This window comes from Haliotis rubra, unplaced genomic scaffold (genome assembly GCF_003918875.1).
Source record: "Haliotis rubra isolate DU_JTF1 unplaced genomic scaffold, ASM391887v1 Scf214, whole genome shotgun sequence".
Taxonomy (NCBI): Eukaryota; Metazoa; Mollusca; class Gastropoda; order Lepetellida; family Haliotidae; genus Haliotis; species Haliotis rubra.
Window position 1 is genome coordinate 570,509 of NW_025766159.1, and position 26,832 is coordinate 597,340.

Here is a 26,832-nt window from a genome sequence, read left to right on the forward strand (position 1 = left end):
TTTAGGCCTGATACTAGTTTTGACTAGGCCATTTGACATGCATAATATTTAGATTACCACAGCTAAAACAGGTATTACGTGGTCACAACATAACCGAGTGTACATGTTAAATGATGGACGAAACTGACAAAGATATGCCGCCATCTTCTCAAGATGGGGTGGAAAAATTGCCATATGTTAAACCCAAGAAACAAGATATGGTACTCCATCACTTCTGTTGGCAAACATGCCCTTGATAAAAGAATTGCAAAGCATTGCAGAAATTCTGGATTTTAAGGTATGTTATGAAATATAGTTTCAGTCTTAAATTTCATTTTAGGTTCACTTATCATTATTTTGTAGTGTTAAGTTAACAGGTAATATTTGACCATGATACTGATTAAACTTGTTTTTTTTGTGTGGAAAGACATGACAATTCAAGGACGTTTTGTTTACAGAAACCTGTTTCAACACAGAAACATATACGGTTACTCTTTCTTTGTAAAGAATGTTGATCAGAAATGCATTGCATGAGATGTAGTCAATTCCATGAGATCCTTTGCTGTTGCCACTTTGAGCAAAAAGTCATATTTCAACACCATGTTATTCCAAAGTAAAATAATATTTTCAGGAAAACATTGCATTCTTATAACAAGTATACTAGATGGAATAATTTGATAAATTGTTTTTCTCTTCACCTAAAACATGGACCCCCTGCTATTTAAGAGAGGTCCTGTGGCTTTCGGCCCATGGCAAGCACAGGGGTAGGGAATAGTAAAACTTCAAATAGCCAGCGTATTTTAAAAATAGACACTTTTCTGACGTCTTTGAGAAATGTAACTATATCAACAAAACATGAATCAAAAGTTAACCACTTGTCTCCTAAGAAATTTAAGATGACATTTTATTACCTCTAGGTCTCTTTGCAATTTTTCTTTTAATTTTTAAATGTTGAACTTTTGCAGGATTCTACTCTAACCTGTGAGCTACATGCACAGCACATTTCAGTCAAGACAACTTGTAACAGAAGTGTTGATGTCTGACTTCACATAGGAGTTCAGTGATTAGCAGGATGTCAACCATTCAGGGAGTACCACCAAAACTACCATGAGCTATTCCAAAAGACGCCTCAACTCCTGTGAACACAGCCTATGCAATATGTAAATTGATGAGAATAAAATTCAAGGCACACTCACATGACTTGTTATTTGTAAAAACTTCTGGTCTGGGGCTTAACTCATGCATCGACTTGTTGAACTTGGCTTGAAACTAAGGAGCCGTGGTTCAAGACTTAAGTCAGGCCCCAGATGCAAGAACAATTAATAGGTTCCTTCCCCTGATGAAAGCATTGTAAATAGGTTCCCTCCCCTGATGAAAGCATTGTAAAAGGTTCCCTCCCCTGATGAAAGCATTGAAAAAAGGTTCCCTCCCCTGATGAAAGCATTGCCAATAAGTTCCCTCCCCTGATGAAAGCATTGCAAATAGGTTCCCTCCCCGATGAAAGCATTGCCAATAAGTTCCCTCCCCTGATGAAAGCATTGCAAATAGGTTCCCTCCCCTGATGAAAGCATTGCCAATAAGTTCCCTCCCCTGATGAAAGCATTGTAAGTAGGTTCCCTCCCCTGATGAAAGCATTGTAAATAGGTTCCCTCCCCTGATGAAAGCATTGTAAATAGGTTCCCTCCCCTGATGAAAGCATTGTAAATAGGTTCCCTCCCCTGATGAAAGCATTGTAAATAGGTTCCCTCCCCTGATGAAAGCATTGTAAGTTCCCTCCCCTGATGGTTCCCTTCCCCTGATGAAAGCATTGTAAATAGGTTCCCTCCCCTGATGAAAGCATTGTAAGTAGGTTCCCTCCCCTGATGAAAGCATTGTAAATAGGTTCCCTCCCCTGATGAAAGCATTGTAAATAGGTTCCCTCCCCTGATGAAAGCATTGTAAATAGGTTCCCTCCCCTGATGAAAGCATTGTAAATAGGTTCCCTCCCCTGATGAAAGCATTGTAAAATAGGTTCCCTCCCCTGATGAAAGCATTGTAAATAGGTTCCCTCCCCTGATGAAAGCATTGTAAATAGGTTCCCTCCCCTGATGAAAGCATTGCAAATAGGTTCCCTCCCCTGATGAAAAGCATTGTAAATAGGTTCCCTCCCTGATGAAAGCCCTCCCCTGATGAAAGCATTGTAAATAGGTTCCCTCCTGATGAAAGCATTGTAAATAGGTTCCCTCCCTGATGAAAGCATTGTAAATAGGTTCCCTCCCCTGATGAAAGCATTGTAAATAGGTTCCCTCCCCCTGATGAAAGCATTGTAAATAGGTTCCCTCCCCTGATGAAAGCATTGTAAAATAGGTTCCCTCCCCTGATGAAAGCATTGTAAATAGGTTCCCTCCCTGATGAAAGCATTGTAAATGGGTTCCTCCCCTGATGAAAGCATTGTAAATAGGTTCCCTCCCTGATGAAAGCATTGTAAATGGGTTCCCTCCCCTGATGAAAGCATTGTAAATAGGTTCCCTCCCCTGATGAAAGCATTGTAAATGGGGTTCCCTCCCTGATGAAAGCATTGTAAATAGGTTCCCTCCCTGATGAAAGCATTGTAAATGGGTTCCCTCCCTGATGAAAGCATTGTAAAATGGGTTCCCTCCCCTGATGAAAGCATTGTAAATAGGTTCCCTCCCTGATGAAAGCATTGTAAATAGGTTCCCTCCCCTGATGAAAGCATTGTAAATAGGTTCCCTCCCTCCCTGATTGAAATAGGTTCCTCCCCTGATGAAAGCATTGTAAATAGGTTCCCTCCCTGATGAAAGCATTGTAAATGGGTTCCCTCCCTGATGAAAGCATTGTAAATAGGTTCCCTCCCCTGATGAAAGCATTGAAAATAGGTTCCCTCCCTGATGAAAGCCCTCCTGATGAAGCATTGTAAATAGGTTCCCTCCCTGATGAAAGCATTGCAAATGGGTTCCCTCCCCTGATGAAAGCATTGTAAATAGGTTCCCTCCCTGATGAAAGCATTGTAAATAGGTTCCCTCCCCTGATGAAAGCATTGTAAATGGGTTCCCTCCCTGATGAAAGCATTGTAAATGGGTTCCCTCCTGATGAAAGCATTGTAAATAGGTTCCCTCCCTGATGAAAGCATTGTAAATGGGTTCCCTCCTGATGAAAGCATTGTAAATAGGTTCCCTCCCCTGATGAAAGCATTGTAAATAGGTTCCCTCCCTGATGAAAGCATTGTAAATGGGTTCCCTCCCCCCTGATGAAAGCATTGTAAATAGGTTCCCTCCCTGATGAAAGCATTGTAAAATGGGTTCCCTCCCTGATGAAAGCATTGTAAATGGGTTCCCTCCCCTGATGAAAGCATTGCAAATAGGTTCCCTCCCTGATGAAAGCATTGTAAATGGGTTCCCTCCCCTGATGAAAGCATTGTAAATGGGTTCCCTCCCCTGATGAAAGCATTGTAAATAGGTTCCCTCCTGATGAAAAAGCATTGTAAATAGGTTCCCTCCCTGATGAAAGCATTGTAAATGGGTTCCCTCCCCTGATGAAAGCATTGTAAATAGGTTCCCTCCCCTGATGAAAGCATTGTAAATAGGTTCCCTCCTGATGAAAGCATTGATGAAAGCATTGTAAATGGGTTCCCTCCTGATGAAAGCATTGTAAATGGGTTCCCTCCCTGATGAAAGCATTGTAAATGGGTTCCCTCCCTGATGAAAGCATTGTAAAATGGGTTCCTCCCCTGATGAAAGCATTGTAAATAGGTTCCCTCCCTGATGAAAGCATTGTAAATGGGTTCCCTCCCCTGATGAAAGCATTGTAAATGGGTTCCCTCCCTGATGAAAGCATTGTAAATGGGTTCCCTCCCCCTGATGAAAGCATTGTAAATAGGTTCCCTCCCCTGATGAAAGCATTGTAAATGGGTTCACTCCCTGATGAAAGCATTGCAAATAGGTTCCCTCCCTGATGAAAGCATTGTAAATGGGTTCCCTCCCTGATGAAAGCATTGTAAATAGGTTCCCTCCTGATGAAAGCATTGTAAATGGGTTCCCTCCTGATGAAAGCATTGTAAATGAGGTTCCCTCCCTCCCTGATGAAAGCATTGTAAATAGGTTCCCTCCCTGATGAAAGCATTGTAAATAGGTTCCCCCCTGATGAAAGCATTGTAAAATAGGTTCCCTCCCTGATGAAAGCATTGTAAATGGGTTCCCTCCCTGATGAAAGCATTGTAAGTAGGTTCCCTCCCTGATGAAAGCATTGTAAATAGGTTCCTCTCCTGATGAAAGCATTGTAAATGGGTTCCAGCCTGATGAAAGCATTGTAAATGGGTTCCCTCCCTGATGAAAGCATTGTAAATGGGTTCCCTCCCTGATGAAAGCATTGTAAATAGGTTCCCTCCTGATGAAAGCATTGCAAATGGGTTCCCTCCCCTGATGAAAGCATTGCAAATAGGTTCCCCCCTGATGAAAGCATTGTAAGTAGGTTCCCTCCCCTGATGAAAGCATTGTAAATGGGTTCATTGTAAATCCCCTGATGAAAGCATTGTAAATAGGTTCCCTCCCTGATGAAAGCATTGTAAATAGGTTCCCTCCCTGATGAAAGCATTGTAAATAGGTTCCCTCCCCTGATGAAAAATGCATTGCAAAAATGGGTTCCCTCCCTGATGAAAGCATTGTAAATAGGTTCCCTCCTGATGAAAGCATTGTAAATAGGTTCCCTCCCATTGTAAATGATGAAAGCATTGTAAATAGGTTCCCTCCCCTGATGAAAGCATTGTAAATAGGTTCCCTCCCCTGATGAAAGCATTGTAAATAGGTTCCCTCCCCTGATGAAAGCATTGTAAATAGGTTCCCTCCCCTGATGAAAGCATTGTAAATAGGTTCCCTCCCCTGATGAAAGCATTGCAAATAGGTTCCCTCCCTGATGAAAGCATTGTAAATAGGTTCCCTCCCCTGATGAAAGCATTGTAAATAGGTTCCCTCCCTGATGAAAGCATGTGTAAAGCATTGTAAATGGGTTCCCCCCTGATGAAAGCATTGTAAATGGGTTCCCTCCCTGATGAAAGCATTGTAAATAGGTTCCCTCCCCTGATGAAAGCATTGTAAATAGGTTCCCTCCCTGATGAAAGCATTGTAAATAGGTTCCCCTCCCCCTGATGAAAGCATTGTAAATAGGTTCCCTCCCTGATGAAAGCATTGTAAATAGGGTTCCCTCCCCCTGATGAAAGCATTGTAAATAGGTTCCCTCCCCTGATGAAAGCATTGTAAATAGGTTCCCCCCTGATGAAAGCATTGTAAATAGGTTCCCTCCCCTGATGAAAGCATTGTAAATAGGTTCCCTCCCCTGATGAAAGCATTGTAAATAGGTTCCCTCCCCTGATGAAAGCATTGTAAATAGGTTCCTCCCTGATGAAAGCATTGTAAATAGGTTCCCTCCCTGATGAAAGCATTGTAAATAGGTTCCTTCCCTGATGAAAGCATTGTAAATAGGTTCCCTCCCCTGATGAAAGCATTGTAAATAGGTTCCCTCCCCTGATGAAAGCATTGTAAATAGGTTCCCTCCTGATGAAAGCATTGTAAATAGGTTCCTCTCCCTGATGAAAGCATTGTAAATAGGTTCCCTCCCCCTGATGAAAGCATTGCAAATAGGTTCCCTCCCCCTGATGAAAGCATTGTAAATAGGTTCCCTCCCTGATGAAAGCATTGTAAATAGGTTCCCCCCCTGATGAAAGCATTGCCTGATGAGGTTCCCTCCCCCTGATGAAAGCATTGTAAATAGGTTCCCTCCCCTGATGAAAGCATTGTAAATAGGTTCCCTCCCCTGATGAAAGCATTGTAAATAGGTTCCCTCCCCTGATGAAAGCATTGTAAATAGGTTCCCTCCCCTGATGAAAGCATTGTAAATAGGTTCCTTCCCTGATGAAAGCATTGTAAATAGGTTCCCTCCCCTGATGAAAGCATTGTAAATAGGTTCCCTCCCCTGATGAAAGCATTGTAAATAGGTTCCCTCCCCTGATGAAAGCATTGTAAATAGGTTCCCTCCCTGATGAAAGCATTGTAAATAGGTTCCCTCCCCTGATGAAAGCATTGTAAATAGGTTCCCTCCCCTGATGAAAGCATTGTAAATAGGTTCCCTCCCTGATGAAAGCATTGTAAAATAGGTTCCCTCCCCTGATGAAAGCATTGTAAATAGGTTCCCTCCCCTGATGAAAGCATTGTAAATAGGTTCCCTCCCCTGATGAAAGCATTGTAAATAGGTTCCCTCCCTGATGAAAGCATTGTAAATAGGTTCCCTCCCCTGATGAAAGCATTGTAAATAGGTTCCCTCCCCTGATGAAAGCATTGTAAATAGGTTCCCTCCCCTGATGAAAGCATTGTAAATAGGTTCCCTCCCCTGATGAAAGCATTGTAAATAGGTTCCCTCCCCTGATGAAAGCATTGTAAATAGGTTCCCTCCCTGATGAAAGCATTGTAAATAGGTTCCCTCCCCTGATGAAAGCATTGTAAATAGGTTCCTCCCCTGATGAAAGCATTGTAAATGGGTTCCCTCCCTGATGAAAGCATTGTAAATAGGTTCCCTCCCCTGATGAAAGCATTGTAAATAGGTTCCCTCCCCTGATGAAAGCATTGTAAATAGGTTCCCTCCCCTGATGAAAGCATTGTAAATAGGTTCCCTCCCCTGATGAAAGCATTGTAAAAGGTTCCCTCCCCTGATGAAAGCATTGTAAATAGGTTCCCTCCCCTGATGAAAGCATTGTAAATAGGTTCCCTCCCCTGATGAAAGCATTGTAAATAGGTTCCCTCCCCTGATGAAAGCATTGTAAATAGGTTCCCTCCCCTGATGAAAGCATTGTAAATAGGTTCCTCCCCTGATGAAAGCATTGTAAATAGGTTCCCTCCCTGATGAAAGCATTGTAAATAGGTTCATTGATGAAAGCATTGTAAATAGGTTCCCTCCCCTGATGAAAGCATTGTAAATAGGTTCCCTCCCCTGATGAAAGCATTGTAAATAGGTTCCCTCCCCTGATGAAAGCATTGTAAATAGGTTCCCTCCCCTGATGAAAGCATTGTAAATAGGTTCCCTCCCCTGATGAAAGCATTGTAAATAGGTTCCCTCCCCTGATGAAAGCATTGTAAATAGGTTCCCTCCCCTGATGAAAACATTGTAAATAGGTTCCCTCCCCTGATGAAAGCATTGCAAATAGGTTCCCTCCTGATGAAAGCATTGTAAATAGGTTCCCTCCCCTGATGAAAGCATTGTAAATAGGTTCCCTCCCCTGATGAAAGCATTGTAAATAGGTTCCCTCCCCTGATGAAAGCATTGTAAATAGGTTCCCTCCCCTGATGAAAGCATTGTAAATAGGTTCCTCCCCTGATGAAAGCATTGTAAATAGGTTCCCTCCCCTGATGAAAGCATTGTAAATAGGTTCCCTCCCCTGATGAAAGCATTGTAAATAGGTTCCCTCCCCTGATGAAAGCATTGTAAATAGGTTCCTTCCCCTGATGAAAGCATTGTAAATAGGTTCCCTCCCCTGATGAAAGCATTGTAAATAGGTTCCTCCCCTGATGAAAGCATTGTAAATAGGTTCCCTCCCCTGATGAAAGCATTGTAAATAGGTTCCCTCCCCTGATGAAAGCATTGTAAATAGGTTCCTCTCCCCTGATGAAAGCATTGTAAATAGGTTCCCTCCCCTGATGAAAGCATTGTAAATAGGTTCCTCCCCTGATGAAAGCATTGTAAATAGGTTCCCTCCCCTGATGAAAGCATTGTAAATAGGTTCCCTCCCCTGATGAAAGCATTGTAAATAGGTTCCCTCCCCTGATGAAAGCATTGTAAATAGGTTCCCTCCCCTGATGAAAGCATTGTAAATAGGTTCCCTCCCCTGATGAAAGCATTGTAAATAGGTTCCCTCTCCTGATGAAAGCATTGTAAATAGGTTCATTGTAAATAGGTTCCCCCCCTGATGATGAAAGCATTGTAAATAGGTTCCCTCCCCTGATGAAAGCATTGTAAATAGGTTCCTCCCCTGATGAAAGCATTGTAAATAGGTTCCTCCCCTGATGAAAGCATTGTAAATAGGTTCCCTCCCCTGATGAAAGCATTGTTGTAAATAGGTTCCCTCCTGATGAAAGCATTGTAAATAGGTTCCCTCCCCTGATGAAAGCATTGTAAATGAAAGCATTGTAAATTCCCTCCCCTGATGAAAGCATTGTAAATAGGTTCCCTCCCCTGATGAAAGCATTGTAAATAGGTTCCCTCCCCTGATGAAAGCATTGTAAATAGGTTCCCTCCCCTGATGAAAGCATTGTAAATAGGTTCCCTCCCCTGATGAAAGCATTGTAAATAGGTTCCCTCCCCTGATGAAAGCATTGTAAATAGGTTCCCTCCCCTGATGAAAGCATTGTAAATAGGTTCCCTCCCTGATGAAAGCATTGTAAATAGGTTCCCTCCCCTGATGAAAGCATTGTAAAATAGGTTCCCTCCCCTGATGAAAGCATTGTAAATAGGTTCCCTCCCCTGATGAAAGCATTGTAAAATAGGTTCCCTCCCCTGATGAAAGCATTGTAAATAGGTTCCCTCCCTGATGAAAGCATTGTAAATGGGTTCCCCCCTGATGAAAGCATTGTAAATAGGTTCCCTCCCCTGATGAAAGCATTGTAAATAGGTTCCTCCCCTGATGAAAGCATTGTAAATAGGTTCCCTCCCCTGATGAAAGCATTGTAAATAGGTTCCCTCCCCTGATGAAAGCATTGTAAATAGGTTCCCTCCCCTGATGAAAGCATTGTAAATAGGTTCCCTCCCCTGATGAAAGCATTGTAAAATAGGTTCCCTCCCCTGATGAAAGCATTGTAAATAGGTTCCCTCCCCTGATGAAAGCATTGTAAATAGGTTCCCTCCCTGATGAAAGCATTGTAAATAGGTTCCCTCCCCTGATGAAAGCATTGTAAATAGGTTCCCTCCCCTGATGAAAGCATTGTAAATAGGTTCCCTCCCTGATGAAAGCATTGTAAATGGGTTCCCTCCCTGATGAAAGCATTGTAAATAGGTTCCCTCCCCTGATGAAAGCATTGTAAATAGGTTCCCTCCCCTGATGAAAGATGAAATGAAAGCATTGTAAATAGGTTCCCTCCCCTGATGAAAGCATTGTAAAATAGGTTCCCTCCCCTGATGAAAGCATTGTAAATAGGTTCCCTCCCCTGATGAATTGTAAATATTGTATGAATTGTAGGTTCCCTCCTGATGAAAGCATTGTAAATAGGTTCCCTCCCCCTCCCCTGATGAAAGCATTGTAAATAGGTTCCCTCCCCTGATGAAAGCATTGTAAATAGGTTCCTTCCCCTGATGAAAGCATTGTAAATAGGTTCCTTCCCTGATGAAAGCATTGTAAATAGGTTCCCTCCCCTGATGAAAGCATTGTAAATAGGTTCCCTCCCCTGATGAAAGCATTGTAAATAGGTTCCCTCCCTGATGAAAGCATTGTAAATAGGTTCCCTCCCTGATGAAAGCATTGTAAATAGGTTCCCTCCCCTGATGAAAGCATTGTAAATAGGTTCCCTCCCTGATGAAAGCATTGTAAATAGTTCCCTCCCCTGATGAAAGCATTGTAAATAGGTTCCCTCCCCTGATGAAAGCATTGTAAATAGGTTCCCTCCCCTGATGAAAGCATTGTAAATAGGTTCCCTCCCCTGATGAAAGCATTGTAAATAGGTTCCCTCCCCTGATGAAAGCATTGTAAATAGGTTCCCTCCCTGATGAAAGCATTGTAAATAGGTTCCCTCCCCTGATGAAAGCATTGTAAATAGGTTCCCTCCCCTGATGAAAGCATTGTAAAATAGGTTCCCTCCCTGATGAAAGCATTGTAAATAGGTTCCCTCCCTGATGAAAGCATTGTAAATAGGTTCCCTCCCCTGATGAAAGCATTGTAAATAGGTTCCCTCCCCTGATGAAAGCATTGTAAATAGGTTCCCTCCCCTGATGAAAGCATTGTAAATAGGTTCCCTCCCCTGATGAAAGCATTGTAAATAGGTTCCCTCCCCTGATGAAAGCATTGTAAATAGGTTCCCTCCCCCTGATGAAAGCATTGTAAATAGGTTCCCTCCCCTGATGAAAGCATTGTAAATAGGTTCCCTCCCCTGATGAAAGCATTGTAAATAGGTTCCCTCCCCTGATGAAAGCATTGTAAATGGGGTTCCCTCCCCTGATGAAAGCATTGTAAATAGGTTCCTCTCCCTGATGAAAGCATTGTAAATAGGTTCCCTCCTGATGAAAGCATTGTAAATAGGTTCCCTCCCCTGATGAAAGCATTGTAAATAGGTTCCCTCCCTGATGAAAGCATTGTAAATAGGTTCCCTCCCTGATGAAAGCATTGTAAATAGGTTCCCTCCCCTGATGAAAGCATTGTAAATAGGTTCCTCCCCTGATGAAAGCATTGTAAATAGGTTCCTCCCCTGATGAAAGCATTGTAAATAGGTTCCCTCCCCTGATGAAAGCATTGTAAATAGGTTCCCTCCCCTGATGAAAGCATTGTAAATAGGTTCCCTCCCCTGATGAAAGCATTGTAAATAGGTTCCCTCCCTGATGAAAGCATTGTAAATAGGTTCCTTCCCCTGATGAAAGCATTGTAAATAGGTTCCCTCCCCTGATGAAAGCATTGTAAATAGGTTCCCTCCCTGATGAAAGCATTGTAAATAGGTTCCCTCCCCTGATGAAAGCATTGTAAAATAGGTTCCCTCCCTGATGAAAGCATTGTAAATAGGTTCCCTCCCCTGATGAAAGCATTGTAAATAGGTTCCTTCCCTGATGAAAGCATTGTAAATAGGTTCCCTCCCCTGATGAAAGCATTGTAAATAGGTTCCCAAGCCCTGATGAAAGCATTGTAAATAGGTTCCCTCCCTGATGAAAGCATTGTAAATAGGTTCCCTCCCTGATGAAAGCATTGTAAATAGGTTCCCTCCCTGATGAAAGCATTGTAAATAGGTTCCCTCCCCTGATGAAAGCATTGTAAATAGGTTCACACCCTGATGAAAGCATTGTAAATAGGTTCCCTCCCCTGATGAAAGCATTGTAAATAGGTTCCCTCCCCTGATGAAAGCATTGTAAATAGGTTCCCTCCCCTGATGAAAGCATTGTAAATAGGTTCCCTCCCCTGATGAAAGCATTGTAAATAGGTTCCCTCCCCTGATGAAAGCATTGTAAATAGGTTCCCTCCCCTGATGAAAGCATTGTAAATAGGTTCCCTCCCCTGATGAAAGCATTGTAAATAGGTTCCCTCCCTGATGAAAGCATTGTAAATAGGTTCCCTCCCCTGATGAAAGCATTGTAAATAGGTTCCCTCCCCTGATGAAAGCATTGTAAATAAATAGGTTCCTCCCCCCCTGATGAAAGCATTGTAAATAGGTTCCCTCCCCTGATGAAAGCATTGTAAATAGGTTCCTCCCCTGATGAAAGCATTGTAAATAGGTTCCCTCCCCCTGATGAAAGCATTGTAAATAGGTTCCCTCCCTGATGAAAGCATTGTAAATAGGTTCACAGCCCTGATGAAAGCATTGTAAATAGGTTCCCTCCCCTGATGAAAGCATTGTAAATAGGTTCCCTCCCCTGATGAAAGCATTGTAAATAGGTTCCCTCCCCTGATGAAAGCATTGTAAATAGGTTCCCTCCCCTGATGAAAGCATTGTAAATAGGTTCCCTCCCTGATGAAAGCATTGTAAATAGGTTCCCTCCCCTGATGAAAGCATTGTAAATAGGTTCCCTCCCCTGATGAAAGCATTGTAAATAGGTTCCCTCCCTGATGAAAGCATTGTAAATAGGTTCCCTCCCCTGATGAAAGCATTGTAAATAGGTTCCCTCCCCTGATGAAAGCATTGTAAATAGGTTCCCTCCCTGATGAAAGCATTGTAAATAGGTTCCCTCCCCTGATGAAAGCATTGTAAATAGGTTCCCTCCCTGATGAAAGCATTGAAATAAATAGGTTCCTCCCCTGATGAAAGCATTGTAAATAGGTTCCCTCCCCTGATGAAAGCATTGTAAATAGGTTCCCTCCCCTGATGAAAGCATTGTAAATAGGTTCCCTCCCCCTGATGAAAGCATTGTAAATAGGTTCCCTCCCCTGATGAAAGCATTGTAAATAGGTTCCCCCCTGATGAAAGCATTGTAAATAGGTTCCCTCCCCTGATGAAAGCATTGTAAATAGGTTCCCTCCCCTGATGAAAGCATTGTAAATAGGTTCCTTCCCCTGATGAAAGCATTGTAAATAGGTTCCCTCCCCTGATGAAAGCATTGTAAATAGGTTCCCTCCCCTGATGAAAGCATTGTAAATAGGTTCCTCCCCTGATGAAAGCATTGTAAATAGGTTCCTCCCCTGATGAAAGCATTGTAAATAGGTTCCCTCCCTGATGAAAGCATTGTAAATAGGTTCCCTCCCCTGATGAAAGCATTGTAAAGGTTCCCAGCCCTGATGAAAGCATTGTAAATAGGTTCACAGCCCTGATGAAAGCATTGTAAATAGGTTCCCTCCCCTGATGAAAGCATTGTAAATAGGTTCCCTCCCCTGATGAAAGCATTGTAAATAGGTTCCCTCCCCTGATGAAAGCATTGTAAATAGGTTCCCTCCCCTGATGAAAGCATTGTAAATAGGTTCCCTCCCCTGATGAAAGCATTGTAAAGCATTGTAAATAGGTTCCCTCCCCTGATGAAAGCATTGTAAATAGGTTCCCTCCCCTGATGAAAGCATTGTAAATAGGTTCCCTCCCCTGATGAAAGCATTGTAAATAGGTTCCCTCCCCTGATGAAAGCATTGTAAATAGGTTCACAGCCCTGATGAAAGCATTGTAAATAGGTTCACAGCCCTGATGAAAGCATTGTAAAAGGTTCCCTCCCCTGATGAAAGCATTGTAAATAGGTTCACAGCCCTGATGAAAGCATTGTAAAAGGTTCCCTCCCCTGATGAAAGCATTGTTAATAGGTTCACAGCCCTGATGAAAGCATTGTAAATAGGTTCACAGCCCTGATGAAAGCATTGTAAATAGGTTCCAGCCCTGATGAAAGCATTGTAAATAGGTTCCCTCCCCTGATGAAAGCATTGTAAATAGGTTCACAGCCCTGATGAAAGCATTGTAAATAGGTTCCCTCCCCTGATGAAAGCATTGCAAATAGGTTCCCTCCCCTGATGAAAGCATTGTAAATAGGTTCCCTCCCCTGATGAAAGCATTGCAAATAGGTTCCCTCCCCTGATGAAAGCATTGCAAATAGGTTCACAGCCCTGATATAGACTAACTCGAATGATGCATGCATCTTAAATAACTCCCCTCACATTAGTACAGAAGTCTACAAATCTGGAACCACTGGATTCACTGATACATTGTCTCGTAAATATTAATCATCAACCTTTCTTTGTTATACCCCAAACTTTCAAGTATCTTAAGGAAATATTTAGAAAACAGATAGAACTGATCACAAATACCTGCCCTAAAAACACAGGTACCTTATAGTATAGGAGAAGGCAAGAGTTGAGATAACTTGAGATAACCTATGCGAATAAGATATTTTCGAAATTGTAAGCAAGCATATCACAAAATGAAAGAAACAGAAGAAAAAATAGCTACTTTAAAAGTGAGTAAGTGAGTGAGTTTAGTTTTATGCCACACTCAGCAATATTCCAGCAAAATGGCGGCAGTTTCTAAATAATCAAGTCTGGACCAGACAATCCAGTGATCATCAGCAAGAGCATCAATCTGCTCAATTGGAAACCGATGACATGTGTCAACCAAGTCAGCGAGCCTGACCACCCGATCCCGACTTCAAAAGAATGATATGATCAGTTTCAGTTTCTGCATTTAATAAGACATTTTGCCAACAAAAACAACAATCATTTTAGTCAAAAACTTAATGCAGGATTTGAATATTTAAAAATGTCAACTCACTGGTTAAATCAATCACAGGATTCCTGCATGCTGCACTCTTAAATTTGGTCTGCAAACAAAATATTATATTCGCTTAATAGCTTTAAAAATTCCCATTGTGCTACCAAATAAGGAGTGTAGTGAGGAAGTTATACATCTATGTACCAGATACGGGCCTATCAGATGTGTTGTCAGGAAGCAAGTATACATCTATGTACCAGATACTGTACTATCAGATGTGTTGTGAGGACGCTAGTATACATCTACGTACCAGATACTGCCCTATCAGATGTGTTGTGAGGAAGCTAGTATACATCTACGTACCAGATACTGTCCTATCAGATGTGTTGTGAGGACGCTAGTATACATCTACGTACCAGATACTGGCCTTTCAGATGTGTTGTGAGGAAGCTAGTATACATCTACGTACCAGATACTGTCCTATCAGATGTGTTGTCAGGAAGATAGTATACATCTACGTACCAGATACTGGCCTATCAGATGTGTTGTGAAGAAGCTAGTGTACATCTACGTACCAGATACTGGCCTATCAGATGTGTTGTCAGGAAAATAGTATACATCTACGTACCAAATACTGGTCTATCAGATGTGTTGTGAGGACGCTAGTATACATCTACGTACCAGATACTGGCCTATCAGATGTGTTGTGAGGAAGCTAGTATACATCTACGTACCAGATACTGTCCTATCAGATGTGTTGTCAGGAAGCTAGTATACATCTACGTACCAGATACTGGCCTACCAGATGTGTTGTGAAGAAGCTAGTATACATCTACGTACCAGATACTGGCCTATCAGATGTGTTGTCAGGAAAATAGTATACATCTACGTACCAGATACTGTCCTATCAGATGTGTTGTGAGGAAGATAGTATACATCTACGTACCAGATACTGCCTATCAGAGGTGTTGTGAGGAAGATCGTATGTATCCACGTACCAGATATTGGCCTATCAGATGTGTTGTGAGGTAGATAGTATGCATCTATGTACCAGATATTGGCCTATCAGATGTGTTGTGAGGAAAATTGTATACATCTCAGTACCAAATACTGGCTTATCAGATGTGTTGTGAGGAAGATAGTATGCATTAACGCACCAGATACTCTCATATCAGATGTGTTGTGAGGAAGATAGTATGCATTAACGTACCAAACACTGGCCTATCAGATGTGTTCTGAGGAAGATAGTATACAGCTACGTACCAGATACTGGCCTATCAGCTGTGTTGTCAGGAAGATAGTACACATCTACGTACCTGATACTGTCATATCAGATGTGCTGTGAGGAAGATAGTATGCATCTAAGTACCAAATATTGGTCTATCAGATGTATTGTGAGGAAGATAGTATGCGTCTACGTACCAGATACTAGCCTATCAGCTGTGTTGTCGGGAAGATAGTATACATCTACGTACCAGATACTGGCCTATCAGATGTGTTGCAGAAGATGTATACATCTAACGCATTCCAGATACTGGCCTATCAGATGTGTTGCGAGGAAGCTAGTATACATCTACGTACCAAATACTGGCCTATCAGATGTGCTGTGAGGAACATAGTATACATCAATGTACCAGATACTGTACTATCAGATGTGTTGTGAGAAAGATAGTATACATCTACGTATCAGATACTGGCCTATCAGATGTGTTGTGAGGAAGATAGTATACATCTACGTACCAGATACTGCCTATCAGAGGTGTTGTGAGGAAGATCGTATGTATCCACGTACCAGATATTGGCCTATCAGATGTGTTGTGAGGTAGATAGTATGCATCTATGTACCAGATATTGGCCTATCAGATGTGTTGTGAGGAAAATTGTATACATCTCAGTACCAAATACTGGCTTATCAGATGTGTTGTGAGGAAGATAGTATGCATTAACGCACCAGATACTCTCATATCAGATGTGTTGTGAGGAAGATAGTATGCATTAACGTACCAAACACTGGCCTATCAGATGTGTTCTGAGGAAGATAGTATACAGCTACGTACCAGATACTGGCCTATCAGCTGTGTTGTCAGGAAGATAGTACACATCTACGTACCTGATACTGTCATATCAGATGTGCTGTGAGGAAGATAGTATGCATCTAAGTACCAAATACTGGTCTATCAGATGTATTGTGAGGAAGATAGTATGCATCTACGTACCAGATACTAGCCTATCAGCTGTGTTGTCGGGAAGATAGTATACATCTATGTACCAGATACTGGCCTATCAGATGTGTTGTGAGGAAGCTAGTATACATCTACGTACCAAATACTGGCCTATCAGATGTGTTGTGAGGAACATAGTATACATCAATGTACCAGATACTGTACTATCAGATGTGTTGTGAGAAAGATAGTATACATCTACGTATCAGATACTGGCCTATCAGATGTGTTGTGAGAAAGATAGTATACATCTACGTACCAGATACTGGCCTATCAGATGTGTTGTGAGGAAGCTAGTATACATCTACGTACCAGATACTGGCCTAACAGCTGTGTTGTGAGAAAGATAGTATACATGTACGTATCAGATACTGTCCTATCAGATGTGTTGTGAGGACGCTAGTATACATCTACATACTAGATACTGGCCTGTTGTGAGGAAGATAGTATACATCTACGTACCAAACACTGGCCAATCAGATGTGTTCTGAGGAAGATAGTATACATCTACGTACCAGATACTGGCCTATCAGATGTGTTGTGAGAAAGATAGTATACATCTACGTACCAGATACTGGCCTATCAGATGTGTTGTGAGGAAGACAGTATACATCTATGTTTCAGATACTGGCCTATCAGATGTGTTGTAAGGAAGCAAGTATACATCTACATACCAGATACTGGCCTTTCAGATGTGTTGTGAGGACGCTAGTATACATCTACATACCAGATACTGGCCTTTCAGATGTGTTGTGAGGAAGCTAGTATACATATATGTACCAGATACTGTCCCCTCAGATGTATTGTGAGGAAGCTAGTATACATCTACGTACCAGATACTGTCATATCAGATGTGTTGTGAAGAAGCTAGTATACATCTACGTACCAGATACTGTCCTATCAGATGTGTTGTCAGGAAGATAGTATACATCTATGTACCAGATACTGCCCTATCAGATGTGTTTTGAGGAAGACAGTATACATCTACGTACCAGATACTATCCTATCAGATGTGTTGTGAGGAAGATAGTATGCATCTACGTACCAGATACTGGCCTATCAGCTGTGTTGTCAGGAAGATAGTATGCATCTACGTACCAGATACTGTCCTATCAGATGTGTTGTCAGGAAGATAGTTTGCATCTACGTACCAGATACTGTCCTATCAGATGTGTTGTCAGGAAGATAGTATACATCTACGTACCAAATACTGTCCTATCAGATGTGTTGTGAGGAAGATAGTATACATCTACGTACCAGATACTGGCCTATCAGATGTGTTGTGAGAAAGATAGTATCCATCTACGTATCAGATACTGTCCTATCAGATGTGTTGTGAGGAAGATAGTATACATCTACGTACCAGATACTGCCTATCAGATGTGTTGCGAGGAAGATAGTATGCATCAACATACCGAATACTGGCCTATCAGATGTGTTGTCAGGAAGATAGCATACATCTAGGTACCAGATACTGGCCTATCAGATGTATTGTGAGGATGATAGTATACATCTACGTACCAGATACTTGCCTATCAGATGTGTTGTGAGGATGATAGTATACATCTAAATACCAGATACTGGCCTATCAGATGTGTTGTGAGGAAGATAGTATACATCTACGTACCAGATACTGGCCTATCATATGTGTGGTTAGGAAGCTAGTATATATCTACGTTCAAGATGCTGGCCTATCAGATGTGTTGTGAAGAAGCTAGTATACATCTACGTACTAGATACTGGCATATTGGACGTGTTGTGAGTGAGTGAGTTTAGTTTTACACCGACTCAGCAATATTCCAGCTATATGGTGGCATGTAAATAATCGAGTCTGGACCAGACACTCCAGTGATCAACAGCATGAGCATTGATCTGCGCAATTGGGAATTGAAGACATGTCAAGTCAGAAAGCCTGACCACCCGATCCCGTTAGTTGCCTCTTACGACAAGCATGGGTTAGGAACCGTTACTGAAGGCCAATATTCTAACCAGAACCTTCATGGGTCCAGATGTGTTGTGAGGAAGCTAGTATACATCTACGTACCGGATACTGGCCTATCAGATGTGTTGTCAGGAAGCCTCCGTGTGAACCACCGAATACAAGCAAACTCTCCGAGTCCACCACACCCATCTCAATCACAGACGTGGCTGCAGCCTAAATGAGTGATTTTATTGCAAGTTTACACAGGCGGTTAAAGTGTGTGGTTGCCTTGTCTAGGCATTACTACTTAGAAGAAGTTGAAACATTACTGAAGGTTCAAAATCTTTCTCAGTCTCTGGTCTTCAAGAGTAAGATGTAATATGACAAATCTGTTATTAATCTCACCCAGACATCTTTCACATCTTGATCCCCAACATTTCCAAGGAGAGAGTCAACACTGTTCTGACCAAACCCAACAGAGCCGCGGTAGTTCACTGAAACATTCAAAGACATAAGCCACATGTGCAGGAATTTCAGAGCTACCCAGAACAAGAGTGTCCATTAAACAGAGCTTCAAGCATCTGGACACTGGTCACCTTCAACACCAAGCACACAGGAATGGGGTTTCTTGCCTTCAAATATGCAGGGGAATCTCCTCATGCTGATCCCACATCCAGCTCTAGAAGCAGTCTGTGGCCTACTCACCACTGAACACAACATTTCCACACTCTCATGGAAGCAGTATGTGACCTACTCACCAATGAGCACAGCATATCCACACGCTCACGGAAGCAGTCTGTGACCTACTCACCAATCAGCACAACATTTCCACACTCTCACGGAAGAAGTCTGTGACCTACTCACCAATCAGCACAACATTTCCACACGCTCACGGAAGAAGTCTGTGACCTACTCACCAATCAGCACAACATTTCCACACTCTCACGGAAGAAGTCTGTGACCTACTCACCAATGAGCACAGCATATCCACACGCTCACGGAAGCAGTCTGTGACCTACTCACCAATCAGCACAACATTTCCACACGCTCACGGAAGCAGTCTGTGACCTACTCACCAATCAGCACAACATTTCCACACGCTCACGGAAGCAGTCTGTGACCTACTCACCAATGAGCACAACATTTCCACACTCTCACGGAAGAAGTCTGTGACCAATGAGCACAACATTTCCACACTCTCATGGAAGCAATCTGTGACCTACTCACCAATGAGCACAACATATCCACACTCTCATGGAAGCAACCTGTGACATTCTCACCAATGAGCACAGCATATCCACACTGACATGGAAGCAGTCTGTGACCTACTCACCCATGAGTACAGCATATCCACACTCTCATGGGAGCAGTCTGTGACCTACTCACCAATGAGAACAGCATATCCACACTGTCATGGAAGAAGTCTGTGACCTACTCACCAATGAGCACAGTATATCCACACTCTCATGGATGCAGTCTGTGATCTACTCACCCATGAGTACAGCATATCCACACTCTCATGGAAGCAGCCTGTGACATACTCACCCATGAGAACAGCATATCCACACAGACAGAAGCCTGCAGTGTATGTCTGGTACTGGCAGTCAAACGTTGTGTGGGGTCCACCTGAAACAGTTGTCTTGCCTTCACAAATAGCCACCTCAAAGCAAAGAACGGACAGACTCCCCACATACATCGAGTAAACAGCTCTAAACAACATTGTTTGAAAGGAACAGTGTAGTATTTGTCAAGAGAAATAGAATCAATCTAAGGATATATGAGTACATGCTTACAAGTTACTGCATGTAGAAGACATACATGGTTTAGGTGATTCTTGGCACATGTTGGAATGTTGTTCTAGATGTAGAAAGAAACATAAAGCAATGCAACTCATCGGTTTCACTAGCAAAGTATGAAAGTGTAAATACTGTGTCCAACTATAAGGTCAGCAAACAAATTACCTTCAATGTAATTACAAACTACATTCCCTGAAACATTGTTTCATTGCTACACCCTGTTGTCATGACACTGCTGTAATCTCACCATGAGGAAAGACAATGAGAGGGGGGCTTGTGGTCTGCTGGGAGGGAACTGGATGTCGGCATGCACAACACACTCTCGTAGTCCAGGTCACCTACAATACAGAGCAACACCATTAGTGTCGGTCCAAACCACTGACAAGTTTCTTCTGCATGATGGAGTTAGCTCTGTCCACCTCTAAACTCTTGGAAAAACAGTCTCCTAAATTACTAGTATACAGAAAAACATGGGAACATTGGCATAAGACTCAAAACTTGGAGAAAATGTACCCAAATATTCTGGGAATTTGTGTTGGTGAGAGACAATTTGAAGCAGATTTACAGCAAACTTGTCAAGTAATGGTACAGAAAAGGTTCACCACAATATGGCTCATTGGGTGGATATAACATGTAACCTGGCACATTGTACCATGTCATCCTCATTCTATAATACATGCCTTTCCTTCAATGGCTACTGCAAACACACATTGTGAAAAATTTACTTTTGTGACTGTGCCAACTTTTGCACCCAGCTTGTCTTGAAACATATTGAACAAACTTTATGGATAACAATCGTTTTCATTCCTGCTTGACAACAGTACGTCTGTATCGAAACGACGCACTCATGAAATATAAGAAGTTGTTATCCATAAAGTTTGTTCAATATTGTATGTCCCAACTTCTGAAAATGCCACTCAAAGACATCAACCAACCCTGCTATTTCACTATACAGTTTGGATGACATAATCTACTGCGAGTTACTGAGGTTTCCCAATGACACGTGTTTGTCTGTAACTGCTCACTGTATTTGACATGGACTCTATCCTGGGATGGTTGATGCTGGATAATCTTCCAGTCAAGTCCATCGATCTTAGTCTCTTCAGCCTCTATAGTCAGCCATTTTGTTTCAGTTGAATCCAGTTTACCCACCATCTGAGGTGAAGAAAAGAATCTTAAAATTCACAAAGACAGCCAGGATGTTGTACACTAGGTACTCCACAAATATTGACTTTGTAATGAATGAAAGGAAGGTTGCTGTAATAATACATACAACAGATCACACTATACGTACAAGGTACGGCATCTGGTCGGGGGCAGATGACTGGAGTATCACATGGTTGTTCCACACGTCCAACACAACACTGGAACCTGTGTGTGGCGCTGAGGTGAAAACAACATACAATTAATAAACTAAAAACATATGACACATTCAGCACAATATGCCACAGGAGGAAGTCATACACAATAAAAAAAAGGAACAGAGAAGAAGTGCACGCGAAAATAACACAAATAGAGTCACAAAACTTTGTAGCTCAACTTACTTATCATATCTGGCATGTCGATATATAACAGCTTTCTCACAATACATCTAACTAGTACATACATCTGATTGTATAACACATCAACTCTATTTGGGCACAAGTATCAGCAATACGTTAAAGCGCAAAACTATTGTGACAAGTCTTTTTACATCAATTATCACAGTGATGCTGAGTGTAAATATTGATGCCTTGAACTTTTGTGTAATGAGTGAGTGAGTTTATTTTACGCCACTTTTAGCAATATTCCAGCAATATCATGGCGGGGGACACCAGAAATGGGCTTCACACATTGTACTCATGTGGGGAATTGAACCCGGGTCTTCAGCGTGACAAGCAAACACTTTAACCATGAGACTACCCCACCACCCCTGAACATTGAAAAACTTTCTTATAGTCATTACATATATATAAAAAAAACATGTACCATGTTTTTCAACATTCAGTTTATAAATCTGGAGTGTTTTTAATACTTAAACAATGAGATAACACTGATTTGACCGTGATAAAATGTGTTCTTACAGATCTTTAAGCACAATGATCACTGTTGCAGTTACCAGGGTTACAGGGTCATGTCCCTTTCAGGAATTCCTTCCCAAGACAGAGACCTCTCCTTGAGAACTCTTTGGTACAAGCAAAGACAACCACAGCAACCAAGGGGTAACTGATACACTTGTCAAACTAGCAAATATATTGTTTGGAGTACTGTGGACAGTCTAGAGAGTTTGTGGTGCATATGTTGTCAGTTGTTAACATAGACTGAACCCAGTCCTAGACAGTGCTGTTTCTGATGAAATCAAACCTTCATGTTACCCTCTTAAAGAGTCGATTAAACTGTAGGGAATCCTGCTGTTTCTTCCTCTGAGGCAGCATGCCAACATTAAACCATTGCCATTAGTTAATGAATTTAATAATCATCAGGTAAATACCTGTATCAAGTTTCTTCAATGTTTTTGAGTTGATGTCAATGACAACTGGCACCTATAAGAGAAATCAGACTGAAACTGTAAAACATGTAGAAGATAACAGAGATTCATCGAGATGTGACAGCAATTCCATATCCTCACACAATAACAAGCAGGGTACATATTTTCCAGACATACTATACATTTCAGATGTTAATGCTGCAGGTGAGACAGAATGCCATAAAGAACCATGTTCACAGATGTATGAAAACAATGAGATACAAAATCATGCATTCCACATTTTCTTCTATCAAAATTCATCAAGTCAATTTTTCCCTAAAAAACTGGAACAAGGAATATCATTAAAGTTAACCAAGCTCATCTAGGTATCTCTAGAATGTAGTCAGCACTATCTCCCTCCCTCCAGGTAACCACCTTAGTCTAACGAGCTCACCTGTCTACTCCTCCAGAATGTAGTCAGCACTATCTCCCTCCCTCCAGGTAACCATCCCAGTCTAACGAGCTCACCTGTCTACTCCTCCAGAATGTAGTCAGCACTATCTCCCTCCCTCCAGGTAACCACCCCAGTCTAACGAGCTCACCTGTCTACTCCTCCAGAATGTAGTCAGCACTATCTCCCTCCCTCCAGGTAACCACCCCCGTCTAACGAGCTCACCTGTCAACTCCTCCAAAATGTTATCAGCACTATCTCCCTCCCTCTAGGTAACCACCCTACCCAACGAGCTCACCTGTCTACTCCTCCAGAATGTTATCAGCAATATCTCCCTCCCTCCAGGTAACCACCCCAGTCTAACGAGCTCACCTGTCCATGCCTCCAAAATGTTATCAGCACTATCTCCCTCCCTCTAGGTAACCACCCTAGTCTAACGAGGTCACCTGTCTACTCCTCCAGAATGTTATCAGCACTATCTCCCTCCCTCCAGGTAACCACCTCCAGCCTAACGAGCTCACCTGTCTACCAAATCTCTCATATTATTCACATTGGCTGTAAAAAGATTGAATCCAGAGAGTGTATATGTGGAATAGTAGCTTCTGATATTGTTAAACATGTTATTATGTCCTGAACACATCTTAATGATTTGAGAAATGAAATGTTGAAAAGATTTGTGATATTATATCAATAGCTGATTTTGTTGAATTTTGGGAAAATGATGACAATGTAACCATTGCTGATTTGCTTGGTGGATCTTGTACAACACTTGGTAACTTAAATATGACAGAATGGGAGGAAGTTATGTTATTAGTGGCTGAGTTTATGTCAGTCTGTCACTCTAAAATATCTGCACAATTAACTGTCTACTGAGTCATTGTATATTCAACTTGACACTTTGTTGTAACATGTAACAATCTTCATATTTTTGGAAGAAATAAGGATAATCTATCTATCTATCTCCCTCCCTCCAGGTAACCACCCTAGTCTAACGAGCTCACCTGTCTACTCCTCCAGAATGTTATCAGCACTATCTCCCTCCCTCCAGGTAACCACCCCAGTCTAACGAGCTCACCTGTCTACTCCTCCAGAATGTTATCAGCACTATCTCCCTCCCTCCAGGTAACCACCCTAGTCTAACGAGCTCACCTGTCTACTCCTCCAGAATGTTATCAGCACTAGCTCCCTCCCTCCAGGTAACCACCCCAGTCTAACGAGTTCACCTGTCTACTCCTCCAGAATGTTATCAGCACTAGCTCCCTCCCTCCAGGTAACCACCCTAGTCTAACGAGCTCACCTGTCTACTCCTCCAGAACGTTATCAGCACTAGCTCCCTCCCTCCAGGTAACCACCCCAGTCTAACGAGCTCACCTGTCTACTCTCTCCAGAATGTTATCAGCACTATCTCCCTCCCTCCAGGTAACCACCCTAGTCTAATGAGCTCACCTGTCTACTCCTCCAGAATGTTATCAGCACTATCTACCTCCCTCCAGGTAACCACCTCCAGCCTAACGATGCTATCACCTGTCTACTCTTCCAGGTATGTTGTCAGCAATATCTCACCTGTCTACCCTCCAGGTAATGTTGTCACACCAGTCCCTAACACCACACCAGTCTAACAGGCTCACCTGTCTACTCCTCCAGAATGTTGTCAGCACTATCTGACTCCCTCCAGGTAACCACCTTAGTCTAACGAGCTCACCTGTCTACTCATCCAGAATGTTATCAGCACTATCTCCCTCCCTCCCTCCAGCCTAACGAGCTCACCTGTCTACTCTTCCAGAACGTTGTCAGCAATATCTCCCTCCCTCCAGGTAACCACCTCCAGCCTAACGAGCTCACCTGTCTACTCTTCCAGAATGTTGTCAGCAATATCTCCCTCCCTCCAGGTAACCACCCCAGTCTTACATGCTCACCTGTCTACTCCTCCAGAATGTTGTCAGCACTATCTGACTCCCTCCAGGTAACCACCCTCGTCTCGGAAGATTGCCAGTGAAGATACCTTGAAAGTCATCCCCTGTAAGTAGAAGAGAGCACAACATTAGTTTATCATCTTGGTTATCCGAGTCAGGTTACATGCAGCCATTGTTGAAGGATGTCTTACCATCTGAACATGTATTTGTCTATGCATGTTTCTACCCGTGAAGGTCCGGGTTAGAATATTAATCTTCAGTAACCCATGTTTGTCGCAAGAGGCGACTAACGGGATTGGGTGGTTAGGTTCGCTGACTTGGTTGACACATGTCATCGGTTCCCAATTACGCAGATTGATGCTCATTCTGTTGATCACTGGATTGTCTGGTCCAGACTCGATTATTTACGGACCACCGCCATATAGGTTTGATTATTGCTGAGTGCGGCGTAAAACTAAACTCACACACTCACTATGCATATTTCACTATTTTACTTTTGCAAAAATATTCCAGATCATTATAATACTTTAATATGGCTTTTGCAACTTGATAAAGAGATGATACTTTGTTAAAGTTGACATCACATATGCTGAATGACATTTTCCCTTGAACCATAGGTGGGACTTATTACAATGTAATGTAACTAACAATCAGAGAGTATCACAAACCTTTAGCAGACTCTACTATGTCCTGAACTACGCTTGTTTTCTTCGTGTTCCAATCATACTGAAACAAATAATCCTCATAATAATAAGTCATCTTCTTTAGCGCACAGTCTCCAAGTGATTGCTCGTGGTGCTGAATCAGAATCTGATGATTATTACCCCGGATAACCCAAGCTGCCTGTTAGGCACTAGAAGGTTATAGTCACATGACTTTATCTAACCGGGTACCCATTTTCTGCTGGGTGTCAATTTTGAACAAACTCACTTGCCTAAGGTGAAACCACATGTATCACATGTGCTTCGTTGTGGGGCAGGACTGAAGTCCTAGAAACTCTCAGGAGTCAGGCTGCCAAACACGGTCACCCATCCAAGGACTGTCCGAGCTCGACGCTGCTTAACTTCAACTGATTCGTTACCTGAGCTCTGTGCACAGGACCACATGCCACCATGTGGGTCATGGATAAAGTGAAACACATCATTTTCAAAGTTAGGTGATAACTGTATCTTACCAGCACTATAGGGAGCGTAGTTCAAACATACCTGCAATCACCTGATCAGTCCTTTACAATACTGTTAATACTGTTCTAAATTATAAATGCTTTCATTATTTTGGCTGGAGGGTCCTAAAAACTCTCATAACATCGATTTTGTGAATACAGACTCTGATGATGAAACTTTGATGTGGTAATATACACTTTCATCATCAGCATCATGATCATCCAGATGGTACAGAGTATAATCTATTGCTACGGAACACGCGTAACTACCAATATCTCAAACATCATCAATATCAGGATCATCCAGATGGTATGGAGTATAATCTATTGCTACGGAACACACGTAACTACCAATATCTCAAACATCATTAACATCATGATCATCCAGATGGTACGGAGTATAATCTATTGCTACGGAACACGCGTAACTACCAACATCTCAAACATCATCAACATCATGATCACCCAGAATGTGCAGAGTATAATCTATTGCTACGGAACACGCGTAACTACCAATATCTCAAACATCATCAATATCATGATCATCCAGATGGTACAGAGTATAATCTATTGCTACGGAACACGCGTAACTACCAATATCTCAAACATCATCAATATCATGATCATCCAGATGGTACAGAGTATAATCTATTGCTATGGAACACACGTAACTACCAATATCTCAAACATCATCAATATCATGATCATCCAGATGGTATGGAGTATAATCTATTGCTACGGAACACGCGTAACTACCAATATCTCAAACATCATCAATATCAGGATCATCCAGATGGTATGGAGTATAATCTATTGCTACGGAACACACGTAACTACCAATATCTCAAACATCATCAATATCATGATCATCCAGATGGTACAGAGTATAATCTATTGCTACGGAACACGCGTAACTACCAATATATCTCATCAATATCATCATCAATGGTATCAGTATAATCATTGCAGAACACGTAACAATATCTATAATCATCAATATCATGATCATCCAGAACATAATCTATTGCTACGGAACACACGTAACTACCAATATCTCAAACATCATCAATATCATGATCATCCAGATGGTACAGA

The 26,832-nt window shown here is 42.0% G+C and overlaps 1 protein-coding gene across 1 annotated transcript in view; it reads right to left on the bottom strand.

The window, feature by feature from the left end:
• LOC124276865 (acylamino-acid-releasing enzyme-like) overlaps positions 1–26,832 on the bottom strand; it is a 75,756-nt gene that overhangs the window by 18,868 nt on the left and 30,056 nt on the right. The window contains exons 10-19 of the mRNA XM_046712531.1: positions 25,244–25,301; positions 24,579–24,679; positions 22,236–22,287; positions 21,060–21,148; positions 20,750–20,920; positions 20,013–20,103; positions 19,515–19,595; positions 18,375–18,463; positions 18,093–18,203; positions 13,887–13,935 (exon numbers count right to left, since the gene is read on the bottom strand). Coding sequence (XP_046568487.1) covers positions 13,887–13,935; positions 18,093–18,203; positions 18,375–18,463; positions 19,515–19,595; positions 20,013–20,103; positions 20,750–20,920; positions 21,060–21,148; positions 22,236–22,287; positions 24,579–24,679; positions 25,244–25,301 — 892 coding nt within the window. The remainder of the gene's footprint in view (positions 1–13,886; positions 13,936–18,092; positions 18,204–18,374; positions 18,464–19,514; positions 19,596–20,012; positions 20,104–20,749; positions 20,921–21,059; positions 21,149–22,235; positions 22,288–24,578; positions 24,680–25,243; positions 25,302–26,832) is intronic.